Source organism: Ixodes scapularis, unplaced genomic scaffold (genome assembly GCF_016920785.2).
Source record: "Ixodes scapularis isolate PalLabHiFi unplaced genomic scaffold, ASM1692078v2 ptg000299l_1__unscaffolded, whole genome shotgun sequence".
Taxonomy (NCBI): Eukaryota; Metazoa; Arthropoda; class Arachnida; order Ixodida; family Ixodidae; genus Ixodes; species Ixodes scapularis.
Genome location: NW_024609953.1, coordinates 25,010 through 37,971, shown reverse-complemented (window position 1 = coordinate 37,971; position 12,962 = coordinate 25,010). Strand labels below are relative to the sequence as shown.

The 12,962-nt window shown below is 44.7% G+C and overlaps 1 protein-coding gene across 3 annotated transcripts in view; it reads right to left on the bottom strand.

Moving 5' to 3' along the window:
• Positions 1 to 1,096: 1,096 nt before the first annotated feature.
• The window catches only part of LOC8024306 (TSC22 domain family protein 3), a 35,681-nt gene continuing 23,815 nt past the window's right edge, over positions 1,097 to 12,962 (bottom strand). For all 3 annotated transcript variants that reach the window (XM_042287759.1, XM_042287758.1, XM_042287757.1), the window contains exon 3: positions 1,097 to 2,650. In XM_042287759.1, coding sequence (XP_042143693.1) covers positions 2,216 to 2,650 — 435 coding nt within the window. In that variant the 3' untranslated portion in view covers positions 1,097 to 2,215. The remainder of the gene's footprint in view (positions 2,651 to 12,962) is intronic.

The following is a 12,962-nucleotide window of genomic DNA, read 5'->3' as shown; positions in this document are numbered from 1 at the left end:
TTTTATTCCCATGTGTTCATTTTGTGATACTAACAAAAAAGAAAAAAAGAAATATTACCTTGAACCGTTTTGAACCGGTTACCGTTATATCTTTTTCGGTTCGGTTCAGTTCCAAGATGGCGGCGGAGATTTCTGTTCGGTTCGGCTAAAAATAACGGTTCTGTTCCAGTTTTCGGTTCGGTTTGGTTCCGGTTCGACACCCTGGAAAAAAGCACTCGCCCCCTTTGCATGACGAAGAAAAGAAAAATGCTCTAGAGATGCCGCGCTCTGGTACATCTGCATGCGCTGTGCGAAATGTGCCACACACGGCAGGTAGGGACACATACGCCCCCCTCCTCCCCGCTGGCGGGACCAGCTTGGCCATGCAGGGTCATCCAAAATTTAGTTTCTTTTTCCCCCATGCTCCAGATGGTTTTTGCAGAAGTTTTTGCTGTGCACTTCCAGTACCAGGGCTTGGGACTATATCGCAGGTTGCGAGACGATTTGGTGGACGTGTTTGCAATATTCTTGCACATAAATCTGAGAAGGAACTGTAACGTTACTCTTTGCAGTTACTTTCGAAAAAAAGTAACCATGTTAGACCTTCAGGTTATTTTCACTAAGCAGTAACGAGTTACAGTTACAAGTTACTGAAAGAAGTAACTAGTTACTGGTAGCGCATTATTATAACAACTAGTTACTGGCCAAGACTAGCCGAAACCGATAAATTATAGCAACCGAGGTAGACATAATTTGTTACCTTACAGCTACAACTAAAGGTGAATGTGCCACATGGGAAATCAGCAGGCAAGAACTGTGTGCCGCAAATTGTTGATCAGGGCAGCGAAAAACACGACTTGGCCGTTACGACAATTACACGATCAATGCAGGCAGATAGGAAATCCGTACTACCAACAGGTACCACCACTGCCAAAATTTCGGTTACAATCCTACAATGCTGAGAAAAGATGCGAACACAACGATAAAGGAGCCGAGGACCTGTCGGCACACAAAGGTCCAGCTTCACATGCATACTCCAGCACGTTATTTGGCTTCCATTGACTTCGAACGAAAAAAAAAAATAATGCAGCCTACGATTAAGAAAAGACAGAGTGGGTGCATTGTCCAAAGCATTTTAATTTTGAGAGAAATTTCAGCAATAGAGTAAAACTAGATAAATAGGTAAAAACAGCATCCAAGATACTCTGGCATGATATTAGTGAACCCAACTAACAAAACCAATGCCCTTCCAAATAGTGTCTTTTTTTTTTTCTCCAACAAAAATAGGTGCTTTATTGGCCCGGTCGTGAAAATTGCTACATACAGCAAAGCAATGCCATATAAGTTACCCACACAGTTTTTTGCATTGTGTACAAGCTCGACGCGAGAGACCACGCCGAGACGGCATCAGTAGAAAACTAGCTTCTTGGAAGGAAGAAATGGTCAATGTTGCAATGAATGAGTTGTTGCCTCAAATAGAGTAAAACTCCTTTTAAAAGCGCATTCCCACTAGATGCCGCGCGACAGAACTGCCAATAGCCCGCAACTCAACAAGAATTTTCCCGGCCTTAACTAGCAATAAAACAATTATTCCAAGTAGAAAAAAAGAATAAAGGGTTGAGTCGAAACTACGAGAATAAAAGAGGCAGGGAAGATAGGAACTGCATTTTACTAGGTGGATGGTTTTCTCCGCGCGTAACGGCAGAGACATGCGACAGAAAGCCCGCTCTCTACGCGGCCCCCCGGGAGGAAGGGAGCCAGTGAGCAAGGGAGGCACATTCCACGCACAACTTGGACAGCACGCAAAACATTATATTACAAAAAGCACGTCATGTGTGACCAGACTCAACTTTTTCTTGTAAGGAGCAAAAATGTCAGCAGAGAGATGAATGCAGAGTATATCGTGCTAACAACAAAAAACTTTGTCCTCTCTTAAAGTCCAAGATTAAAAAAAAAAAAAAAAAAAAAATAGAGGTGGGAGGCAGCATTGGGGGAAAAACAAAAACGCCAGAGCTCATCCATCACAGTATCTCGCAATGCGTCTAAAAGAAGGAGGCGAAACAAACTCCGGGAAGTTGTCGCCGGTCATCCAGCCGGTCCCCCTCGGAGTCCCTGCGCGTTGCAACTTGTGTTTGTCTATGTACACCTAGATAAGACGCCGGCCCTCGCAGGACCCTTCCCCCCTCCCCCTCGCCTCTCGGCTACTCCAGTGTCCTATGTACAACTAACACGGTGGCTATGTGGGCAGCGGAGGCAGTGACTGTTGTTGTTGTTGCTGCTGCGGTTGCTGCGTCGTTGCAGCCACCTGAGGCAAAGTCACCGCCTGCTGCTGCGGACCGGCGGCCGGCTGCGGGACGGGGCCCGGCTGCGGCACGGTGGCCAGTTGTGGACCGGCCGTTGGCTGCAGAGCCGCGGCTGGCTGGAGCGTGGGCTGCGGACCGGCCGCGGGGGCCGGCTGTGGGAGGGCCGGCGTCGGCTGCTGGCCGGCCAGGGCGGGCTGCTGCGGGGGCGGCTGGGCGAGCAGGCCGAGGGTCTCCGGGCTGGCCCCGGCCCGCAAGATGCCATTCTCGTACTCTAGCTGGCTGATGCGGTCCAGCAGCTCAGTGATCTTCTCCTTGAGTACGTCCACCTCCTCACGCACCGCAAACATGAGGTGGCTCTTGACCAGGTCCTGGGGGAAGCCACAGGAGGAACGAGCAAGGGTTCAGAGATTGTCGCTAGAGACGGCAACACCACCGCTTCTTCCAGGGCGCTCGTGCGAAATTTCAACGGTCGGCAATTTGCTTCAATATCGATTCGACGCACTGAAAGACAAAACTGAGGAAGGCTTTCCCCGCGGAGTACTCTACTCTTTCTTTAGCAGAGGAAAATTTGTGAACAAGGAGAGTTCCTCCTCATCTCCTCTCCAGTGCTCACTCTGTTAAAATGAAAAAAGTGAAGCGCTTTGAAGGGGGGAGCTTGTTTTGATTTCTTACCCTGCAATAGACTATTGGGGAGGAGATTCAACCAGTGTGCCCCAAGCGGCTAACTTGAGAACTACACCCATGGAGACATTGGCAATGATTGTCGCAGTGCTCGTACAACGTAGCCAAGCGCTGCATCAGCATTTGGCAGGTGCTTGTGTTCTTCCGTCGCCCGAAGAAGGGCGACGGAATCGCTGCAGAATTGCGGCAACTCACAAGCTCGTGTCGACGATCGGCCAATGCCTCCCCCTTTCGAAGGATCGACACCCCAAAGAAAAGCCTCAATGTGTCGCCTACAGCATACCATGTGGGCATTGTTTGGCCTCATATGCCGGGGAGAGTAAAAACTTCCCAGAAAGGCTCATGCGTCACAAATACGACGCCAATGTCCGAAAGAAAGATGTGGAAGCAAGTGCCCCAGCGGAACACGCGGAAGGAACTGGCCACACAATAGACCTTGAAGGAAGCACCATGCTGGCCTTGGAGGCAATGGAAAAAGCAGCTCTTTGTTGAGTCCTCGTTTATCCAACCAACAAATGGAAACATAAACCGCTCCTCGTGCACTCTTCGTCTGCAAAAACCCCTACATCCATGCATGCAAATAGCAATGCAGTTCCCCACCGGCACTCACTTGTGAGCAAGGGACCGAATCGGTCCCAAAACGTCGGGGTACTGTTCAATAAACTTTGTTATAGTTTGCAATTTCTCTCCGATGTCTCCCCCTAACCAGGGATACAGCTGCTGAACCATTTACCCTCTATACCAGTCTGCGTATACAACGCGGCGTCCACCGTGCATGTGTCCAGCACCTGCTTGGTACAAAGGCCGAAGTGAGTTAAACTCGCATCCTCTGACTACTGCTTTCAACAGACATTCGGCCTGTCGCGTCACGCTGACGTCACTCCGTTTATTGTTAACAGTTTTCGCATTGCACTGTGCCCCGTGCTCTATCGAGGAAGAAGACGTTAACAATAGAGTTCACGGTCCTTGTGTTGGTTAAATGCCCAGCTCTGGGGAAAACAAGATGGACAGAGTGCCCTCTGTAGCTCGACCTGCTCCCCAATAGTAATCCAAATTATAGGTCAAAATAATAAATTTTTTTCTTTCCTTTTTTTTTTTTTTGCAATGTTATTTAATATTTAAACCTAATCCTCACCAAAGGTTTTAAACTGAAATGTTCCACTGGCAGCACTGAAAATGTGACGATTGATGTTGTAAATTTGGGCGGCACAACCTGTTCCCGATGGTTTACAGGAAGTTTGATGGTGAGAAATGAAAACTGGGGAAGCTAGCAGAATGAAAATATTGCACGACATACTGTAGGAAAATCTGAAGGTTGGTCTTGGCATCACCTTCACTCGCTGTTTTCTCATACTCTGAATTTAGAAAAAATAAATAGCACCCCAGAAACAGTAAATCCCATCTATCTCAAAACTGTAGTTAGCGTAATGTCTCGAGAGATGCCCGACCCTGAAAGATAACCCACTTCTAGTAATCATAGTGTTCATAGCAATGATGGCCTTGCCGTAAGTGCAGTAAGTTAGCTTTAGCAAAATATAACGAACGTTGTTGATGGAGAAGTACAATAGTCACCTTTGCTTCATTGCAACTTGTCACGATAACAGGTTTTGCAAGGACACATCACCTAAAAATAGACTTCTTTTTTTTTTCAACTTTTCTTGATTGCACACTGAAAGTGAGCCCATTCCTTATTTTTGCCCTATTTGCTCTAGATTTTAGGTGGGCTATCTCTTGGGATATTACGGTAGTTTGGGTAGCTCAAAAGGAACACAAATTTGAACCATTGGGTTGGTTCCCTAAACAACTGAATTGGAACATTTTGGTACTGCACTTAACATATTTTCTCAAACTGCCTTTTTAATGTGCTCATGTTCATTTTCTCTATTTCTAATATTAATTCAACTCCCACCATGGCTTCCGGTGGAGAGCTGCAGTATTATAAATAAATCAAGCACTGTGACACAATGCTATAATAGGTATTTGGGGCAGCCTTTGAATTAAAAAAAACACAAAAACGAAAACAGGAAAAAGCGATTGATTGTTTATGCACACCGTGTTGCACAAACAAACAGTTACTGACTTGTAATTACTTGTATGTGGGTACCTCACAATCCTGATACCCGCTTCCCACGTCTATCTCTATCCTTCCTTAAAGGGGCCCTGCAATCCTATTTAAGCATCCACCTTTTTTGCGGTTTCCACCTCTCTTAAGGTTCAGGCAAGCCAGCGGGCATGGAGAGAGCAACTGAATATCAGTGCGTCATATTTGTAACCGAATGACGCGGAAACCTCTTCCACCGACAGAGGCGACCTGGGGTACCGAAAGCGCGTAAAATGTGACGTCTTTGGTCCTGGGCTTACTACTGGTCACAGCCGCTAAAAGCTTCTTTTCATACGAAATAATATAAGTGGTGCGAACCATTTCAATTATTTATAAAAGTAGTTTTTGTTCACTATTTTAGATCAGAAAAGAAACAAATGCAGTTTATAAAATACGGAAACAAGAAATGACCCTTCGACATACCAAGCGGTGGAAAAGGCGGCGCATACTAGAAAGGTGTGGTGGGATCAGGCATTAACGAGCGGCGAGCATAGAAAGGTTTCGGATGTATGCGGCGGCGCTGCCGTCGTACGAACTGGAGGATCCGACCGGTTCCGTACGTTCCAAAAGCCTTCGGCAAGCAGCTTTGGCTTGCGGTTTGGCCTTTCGGCGGTATGGCAGCGCAAAGTGGCTCGCGTTCTGAACTGATCTTTACCCCGTGCTTACTGTCGTTTGTGGCCAATGAAGTGTGATGCAGAATTAGTGTTTAATCGTGCAGCAAATGCAATGCGAGCCACCTTGGCTGCCCGCTTTATTAGCCCCGAGAAGTTTGCGTGGCGCCTCCTTACGGCAAACCGGGGTAACGTCACGGCAAGGAGAAAATTTTTCCCTGACTCGCCCCGCTCGCCTTGTGGAGGCTGTGATGACGCTAGTTGTCGGCACGCTCGTTTTTATTTAATTTTTTTTCTGCGTGTTTTTTGTAGGAAGTGTAAATTTTTATATGTGCCTTTATTGAGGTATGACCTGTACCTACAGGCGAAACTTCAACCAACATTTTAAGCATGGTTGACAGGGCAGGCAACGCATGAATCACAGCTGGTATACGAAAATAAAGAAATATGGCCACAATTGTAGGAGCATCATTATAGATTTACGTCTCGCGCAATAAATGCTGCTGATGGTCTGAATGAATTGGCAGGTTATGTATACTATTTCTTTTGTATCTCTGTTTTTAAACAAGATAGCCGAAGCAAAAAAGCTGCAGGCTGCTCGAGCAATATGCTAAATACAGTCTGGGCCATGGCGAGAGAATCACAAATAAGACAACCCAAGCAGGGGCAAAGTAAAAATAAACAAGGAACATTTATTATATTCATTGCTTGCATTTGACCTTTGCTGGATTCGGATAATATTTCAGTGGACTACACGGTGGTATCTGTGGACTTGTTTATGCAAACCCTCAAGTAATGTATAACAAACGTAAGCGAAGGTGTCTAGCTCGTTATTTTAAATTAAAGTAAAATTTAGATTTTACTTAAATTGAATTGTCCTGGAGCTAAAATACCAGAAGCTTTTCTCACGCAGACTGCCGCCCTTCACTGGTTCCACATTTTCCGCTACTAGTGCTGCATCTACCACTGGACAGTTGTTCAAAAGCTTGCTCTTACTCCTGCTTTCCTCTGTTGTCAGAGTCCAGCTGTAGGGAGTTTGGAGTCATAGGAAGCTTCTGAGGACCTGCAGCAGTCTCTTTTAATTGGAAATGACAATTCAGTCTAAACTGTGTATTTTCCGAATACCCAAGTCTGGAATAAAGAGTGTCAGAAAAAATTATAAACATTCCAAATTACGGCACTATTGCTGTGCATATTTTGGGCAGTTCGATACATATCATACAGGCAACTGGGGGCGATTCGGCCGTTTTTGCTGCTACCATACAAACTAATTTCCAGTAATTGTGCATCTTCTAAGAAATATGCCTGAATACGTGTATAGACCATATAATTAATTCACGAAGAAGCTACATTTATGTAAAACAACCCTGTTCCACGAGCACTTCAAAGATCATCAGACGCAGGGCCTTTAAAACATCTGCGAACCAGCGCATGCAAAGTGGCAGCGCAGAGTCGGGGTCGCGAGCTAATTTGCCGACCACCCAAAGGCCCATGATATAAATGCCACTTCAAATGCCTTGAAAGCGGGATGTAATATCGTCCTAAATCATGAACATGCAAGGAACAGAATTCCAGCGTCTGAAACACTTGCGCCACCGCCTTCACCGACCCCTCGCAAGATTGCCTTGTTTCACGTGGACAGACGGGGAAGCTCATCGACGGAATCGCCTCCGCCGATAGCTTTCGGAATTTGTAACCCAATTTTAAAGGTAAAAGGGACGAGCAGGCTTATAAAATGTACGGAAGCATGCCAATATTGGCCTAACTCAACGTCTTGTACACCGGGTAAACGAAGTCCAGCTCCTCGAAGAGCTTGCGGCACACAACGCCAAACCAGGAAATCGGTGCTGGGAAGCGAGCCGATGCGAGATCGCGGAGCGGAGTCCTCCTCCTGACGTCACGGTACACCTCACCCAATCAGGGCGCGGCGACTGCAGCGACGCTTGTGTTTGCTCTTGGGGCTAATACAGCCTATCCAGAACATGCTTTAGTGGCGCCCCCTCGAGCCTACGACACGGAGTGCGGCAGTTGTGAGTGCTCGATGAGCTCACTACCCCTCCTCTAGGTCCCGGCCACTCAAGCGACCAAGGACATCATGAAGAAGGTTATTTTTTGCTTGTTTTTGTAATTTTAATTTGCCTGCAACTTTTAAAATGAAGCGAAATTCGAGAAAAGAAAAGTTTAAGTTACTACGTTTAGTGCGCTCAGGTTTGGTGCAAATTGAAAACCAATAAAAGTCCTTGCAGGGCCCTTTAAAGAGGCACTAACAGGGTATTTATGCTTGCCAAGGTTTTTATTTGTACATGAGATATGAGAGCTCAACTACCCAAAACACAATCTGTGGCTCGAAATTAATTTTCTTTCCGCTCGAAAACCGCCGATTGAGAACTGGCCGGTTTGAGTCGAGCTCACTCTCTTCTCCGTGGTCACGTGCCGTTTTCTATGGTTTAGACACAAGCACCAAAGATAATCGAAGTCGTGGGTCATTGAAGGCACACACTCAATATTAAATATAGAAAACCATATAAAACCTATTTTTTCGTGGGTTCTAAAAAGCTGCAAATACGTTGATAAAAAAACAAAAGTTGCACTGCCACGTGACTTTTGGTAACTTTCTTTTCCTCTATATTCCTCCTTCCTCCTCAGACAAGTTTCGGTTTCAGTTTTTAGCAGTTGCGTTTTTTTCACTTTATGAAAAATATATGTGACGCTGAAGCAAAATACTGATTGGGTAGTCTTACACCATAATGAATCGCCTGGCAAAAAATTTAAAAACATTTTGGGGGGGCGTCAGTGTGCCTTTAACCCTTTACTTGAAAGGGGACACCGGCCTCTGAGGTATAAAAATAATAAAAGGCGCACACGTTTGAAATCGTGTCTCACAATCATTTATTTCTGCGACACAAGCACTATTTATTCTGACACACTGTTTTCAGAGCCTAGTAACATAGGCCTGGAAATGTTTTGTTTTGTGGTTTTTAGTCAAGGTGAGAGCCTTGGGGTTACATTTCCACACTGAATGCATCTGTGCATCTGCACGCCAGAAGCTAGGCCTGGTAAGGAATAAGCTTAAATGTGCGTCCACTCACGTCAAAGTCTTCAGCTATATTAAGGTCTCGGTTGGAGCATGCTTTCACTGTGTGAAATCTTTTTACGAGGAAAGATATTGGCAGGCTTCCACAAGCTCAAGAACCTCCCGTTAATTTTATATATAACCGTCACTACTGGCTTTAGTCACTTGACAACTTGATTCGAATTAACAAAATTACGCCTCACAAATCTCGAAGGAAGCACTAGCTAGGTTGAATATACCTTTACGAGCTCTGGTAGCACAGGCGTGCTTGTGGTTCCAGAGCCTTCCAAACAACTCCTGTATTCGCTCGCACAAGAGCTCTCAGATACTCCTTCTTCCTCAGGAGTATAACAGAATGAAACAATATGCCTCTCCACATATTTACTTTGAATAATCTACACTATAACCTCATTGCAGCAACAGCACACATCTGGTTATAACATACCAATTTGTGAAGTTTGGTTGGTCTTCCCACCTATGCTGCCAAGCCAACTCCGCTTATTACAGATTCTGTTACAACCTGTCTTCGGATATAAAGGACTATATTAAGGAGTTTAAAAGCAGTTCACTGTTCTATTATAGCAGACTCTTGGGCAGCAGTCTTTACTTAAGACATTATGCAACTTTCATTCATCAGTACAGATCAATAAAAAAAATTGTTACCTCTAAAAGCTCAGAAGCGGCCATAAACCACATCTTTTCTAATATCCATTCACATTTTGTCAGTCTCACTGGTTAGAATAGATTCCAGTCCTAATCCACGTCAAAGTCTGCAGCGAGAGCATCTGCGTTCTGCATACTCCTTTTACGACAAACCAAAATTACACTCCCATCGAGGTCTGTTCTAACGAGTTTACGCTGTACTACTATACCCCAACAAAACGCAAACAGCTGAGTATGTCGACAGATGCTGTGCCACCTGGAGGCCCCAGGGAACTCGTAGAAATGTGAAGCGGAGAGAGCTACCGCGAGGGTGTGCATCCTACTTTGATGTGCACACCCTCATAGCGCCCCCTCTTCAATCTGCATTTCTACAGAGTTTCCGGAGAAACTCCGGGTAGATTATCATGTATTGAAGGCAACGCACTCTGCGGTTCGCATTTAATTCGGGCCCGACAGTGAAGCCCCTCCACAGGCTCGCGTCCGTCTCACAAGCGACGTCAAATGCGCCAATGCACGAAGCCCACGCTTGTCGTAACATACCTCACGCGTCTGCACAACAATGGTTGTCGGTACTCGTAAGAAATGCGAAGCATGAATTTATCCAGGGGCTTTGCTCGACAGTACTTTGGTCAATTGTATGCCTTTCTGAGGTGTAACTTTTTTGTGCGTTTTCTTTACATTTCTTAAATTGCTCCCTTTCTCTTGTTGCATTATGCAACTCTGGTCTGCGAAATGACTGTATCCTCTCCCGCTTCGGCCTTATTACTGGCCGACAATCTTTTGCAAATCAACAAATATCTTACAGGAATGAAGATATGCCTCGAAATTTCACGAGGCAAAAACCCAACAACCAAGATGCATCTACGATAAAGATTTCAGCTCATTAGGTAAAGGCACTGATCATTCCAGCTCGTCTGTACGGGGTATTCAATTGCTTGGCCACATTAAAAGTGTATGAGCAAGAAGAGCACACCTTCAAGAGTACTATCAAAGATTTAAGCAGCATTGCTTTTAGGTATTGTGGGAAGGGGGTATGCTTTTTATATGTAGTATACATAATAGTTGGAGCTCTCCATATCCGCGGATTATCCGCAAATAGTCCGAGGGTATTCGCAGTAAACTGGCAGATGCTGATAAAAATGAATCAGATTTGGCAGATTGTGGGTCGGATGCGGATATTCGTGGGTCCGGATCTACACTTTTTGCCGAGGTGGCCCACAAACATGTGCAGCCACACAGGGTAGGGCAGCGTTTCTCAACCACTGATGTTTCACGGACCCCTTGTGGATCGGAGGAGATGACAGAGGACCCCATTTGTGTTGAGGGGAAGAGAAAGGTATAGGTTAATTATGATAATGATTGAATAAATGGATATAGCTGAGAGCTCGTGTGAAGTAGGCTTTTATCACTGACATACACATGAGAAAATTTACCCGAACATTAGAATGTTTCTTCTTAATTTGAAAAAAAAAAAAAAAATGCAGCTTTTTTTGCCGCGCTTGAATGACGAGGCAAGGCTTTAAAGGGTACCTAAATAACTACGTGGACCCCCCATCTGAGAACCACTTGTGTAGAGTAGGAACTGCATCATCGAATGCATTGCGGGAGAAAACTACTCTCTTAGATAAAACGTGCCAATCGGGAAACAAATTGTTCTTTATGTCATGAAAGATTTGATTCTCACCAAAGATTGCTTTAGAACGTTCCATCTCACCAAAAATGCTGTCCCTAGAAAAAGTAACGAATGCAGGAGCATCAGTTGTCCCAGGAAAGTATGTTCTTGTTTGGCAGGGAAAGAGTGAGAAACATTCTTTGGGCAAAGAAAACCCCCGACGTGCAAGCCACAGAAAGGTAGAAGAAGCTTGCAAGTGGCTTCTTTGCCTACAAGTAGATTGAGGAGATTGAATTCGATCCTCTGGAGTTCTGGAACTTGCGCAAGCAGAAGTTTATGTACCTCATTCTTGTATAAAACAGTTGGAGTATGCCACTCCAGCATCAAGTGCACCAATCGAGAGAGACTTCTCATTAGCAGGTATTAATTTAAGAGAGGCAAACTAGTCAATCTGCCCATGCTGACAATATTCTGTTTCTTCTAAGCAGCAACCTTGACAAGTGGCGCATTGCGTGTGTTTGCGTTTTCTTTTTCCCAACAGTTGGCACCAAGTATTTGGTTCCGAGCATACAGTTGAGGGTTTGTATTCCAAAACAAACTGATAGGAGCTGTTGCCATTATTGAATACTGCGATATTTTTCCAGTGGTGTACATGCACGGTTCCACATATACATGAATACTTTGCTGTGGTGAGTCCCCCACTTTTTTATTGTTTGGGCTAAATAAAATGACACAAGAACATTAGCCTGTCCTTTTTTAAACTACGCACCCGCACGTTGCTGGCAAGTGGCCGTTTCACAATTCCACGCAAGTTTCTTTGTAACCGCTACGATTGACATGAATGACTCCCTATTCCCTGAAAATTTAATGTTCGCACTCGAATCTTGCAACTCGCACGCCACTCAAGCAAAATGCATATGCGCTGCTGTGACGTTGTGTGAAAACTTTGAGTGTTTCACCCCATTGCTAACATCTATAGTGGCATGAATAGAGAAGCAGACTGTAAAAACGAGCCAGAAAAATTTATGCCTGCACATACAGACCGCTCTGCTTTTCACTGAAGGGTTATTTTAGTGGTTCACGATGCCATGTGAAATACTAACGTGTAGCTCCTGTACTGTGAGAAAGGAGACCATACTTTTTGATCATTTCAATTACTGACTTGAACCATGGAGAGTTGTGTTTGGAGCTGTTACCGGTAGATGACACCAGCTCTCATCTCTCATCTTTCGTTTAGCCACCGCCAACCAGCAAAGGAAGGCAAACAACATGCAGTCAAGATCATAGAATTATTATAATGTATGCTAGGGGTTCAAATGGCACTAGTGTTCTGTTGCAAATTGAAAAAGACAGCAACCAGTCGGAAATTGACTTATGGTACTATATTTTTATGGGAAAAAGTGAGTGCATTTTCTTCCTGTGCTCGATCATAAGAGTAAATATCACAAATAATTCATACATATTGGGTAGATTGGAACGTTTCTCAGCCACGCAGACGATATAATTGGTCAGTTACGGCGTTTTTATTTCAAATTCATGGCATTTAAAACGGTGCTAAAACGGCTTCATACACACGGAGTCCGCACCTTCCAGCATGGGTGATGTATGTGCCAAACGAACGAAGGACACGTGGAAAACCAAGAGAGACGGCAAGCACTATGCAGTCACACTGGATAAGTAACTCCTTGTGCATGCAGGCGATCAAATAAAAATAAATAAGTACAGCTCTGTTCTTTCTGCTAGTGATTATGCGCAAAGATGCTTGTTCTGCATTCAAAACATCACCCGCATGATCGAAATCTTTGAAAATAGGGAGAAGCCAGAGAACAGATCCCCGATAAAAGCTGCTTGGCATAGAAAATAATAAAAAGTCATACCACTCATATCGCACATTCTTTATTTTTTATGTTTTGAATGGTTTAACCGCTCGAAAGATGCA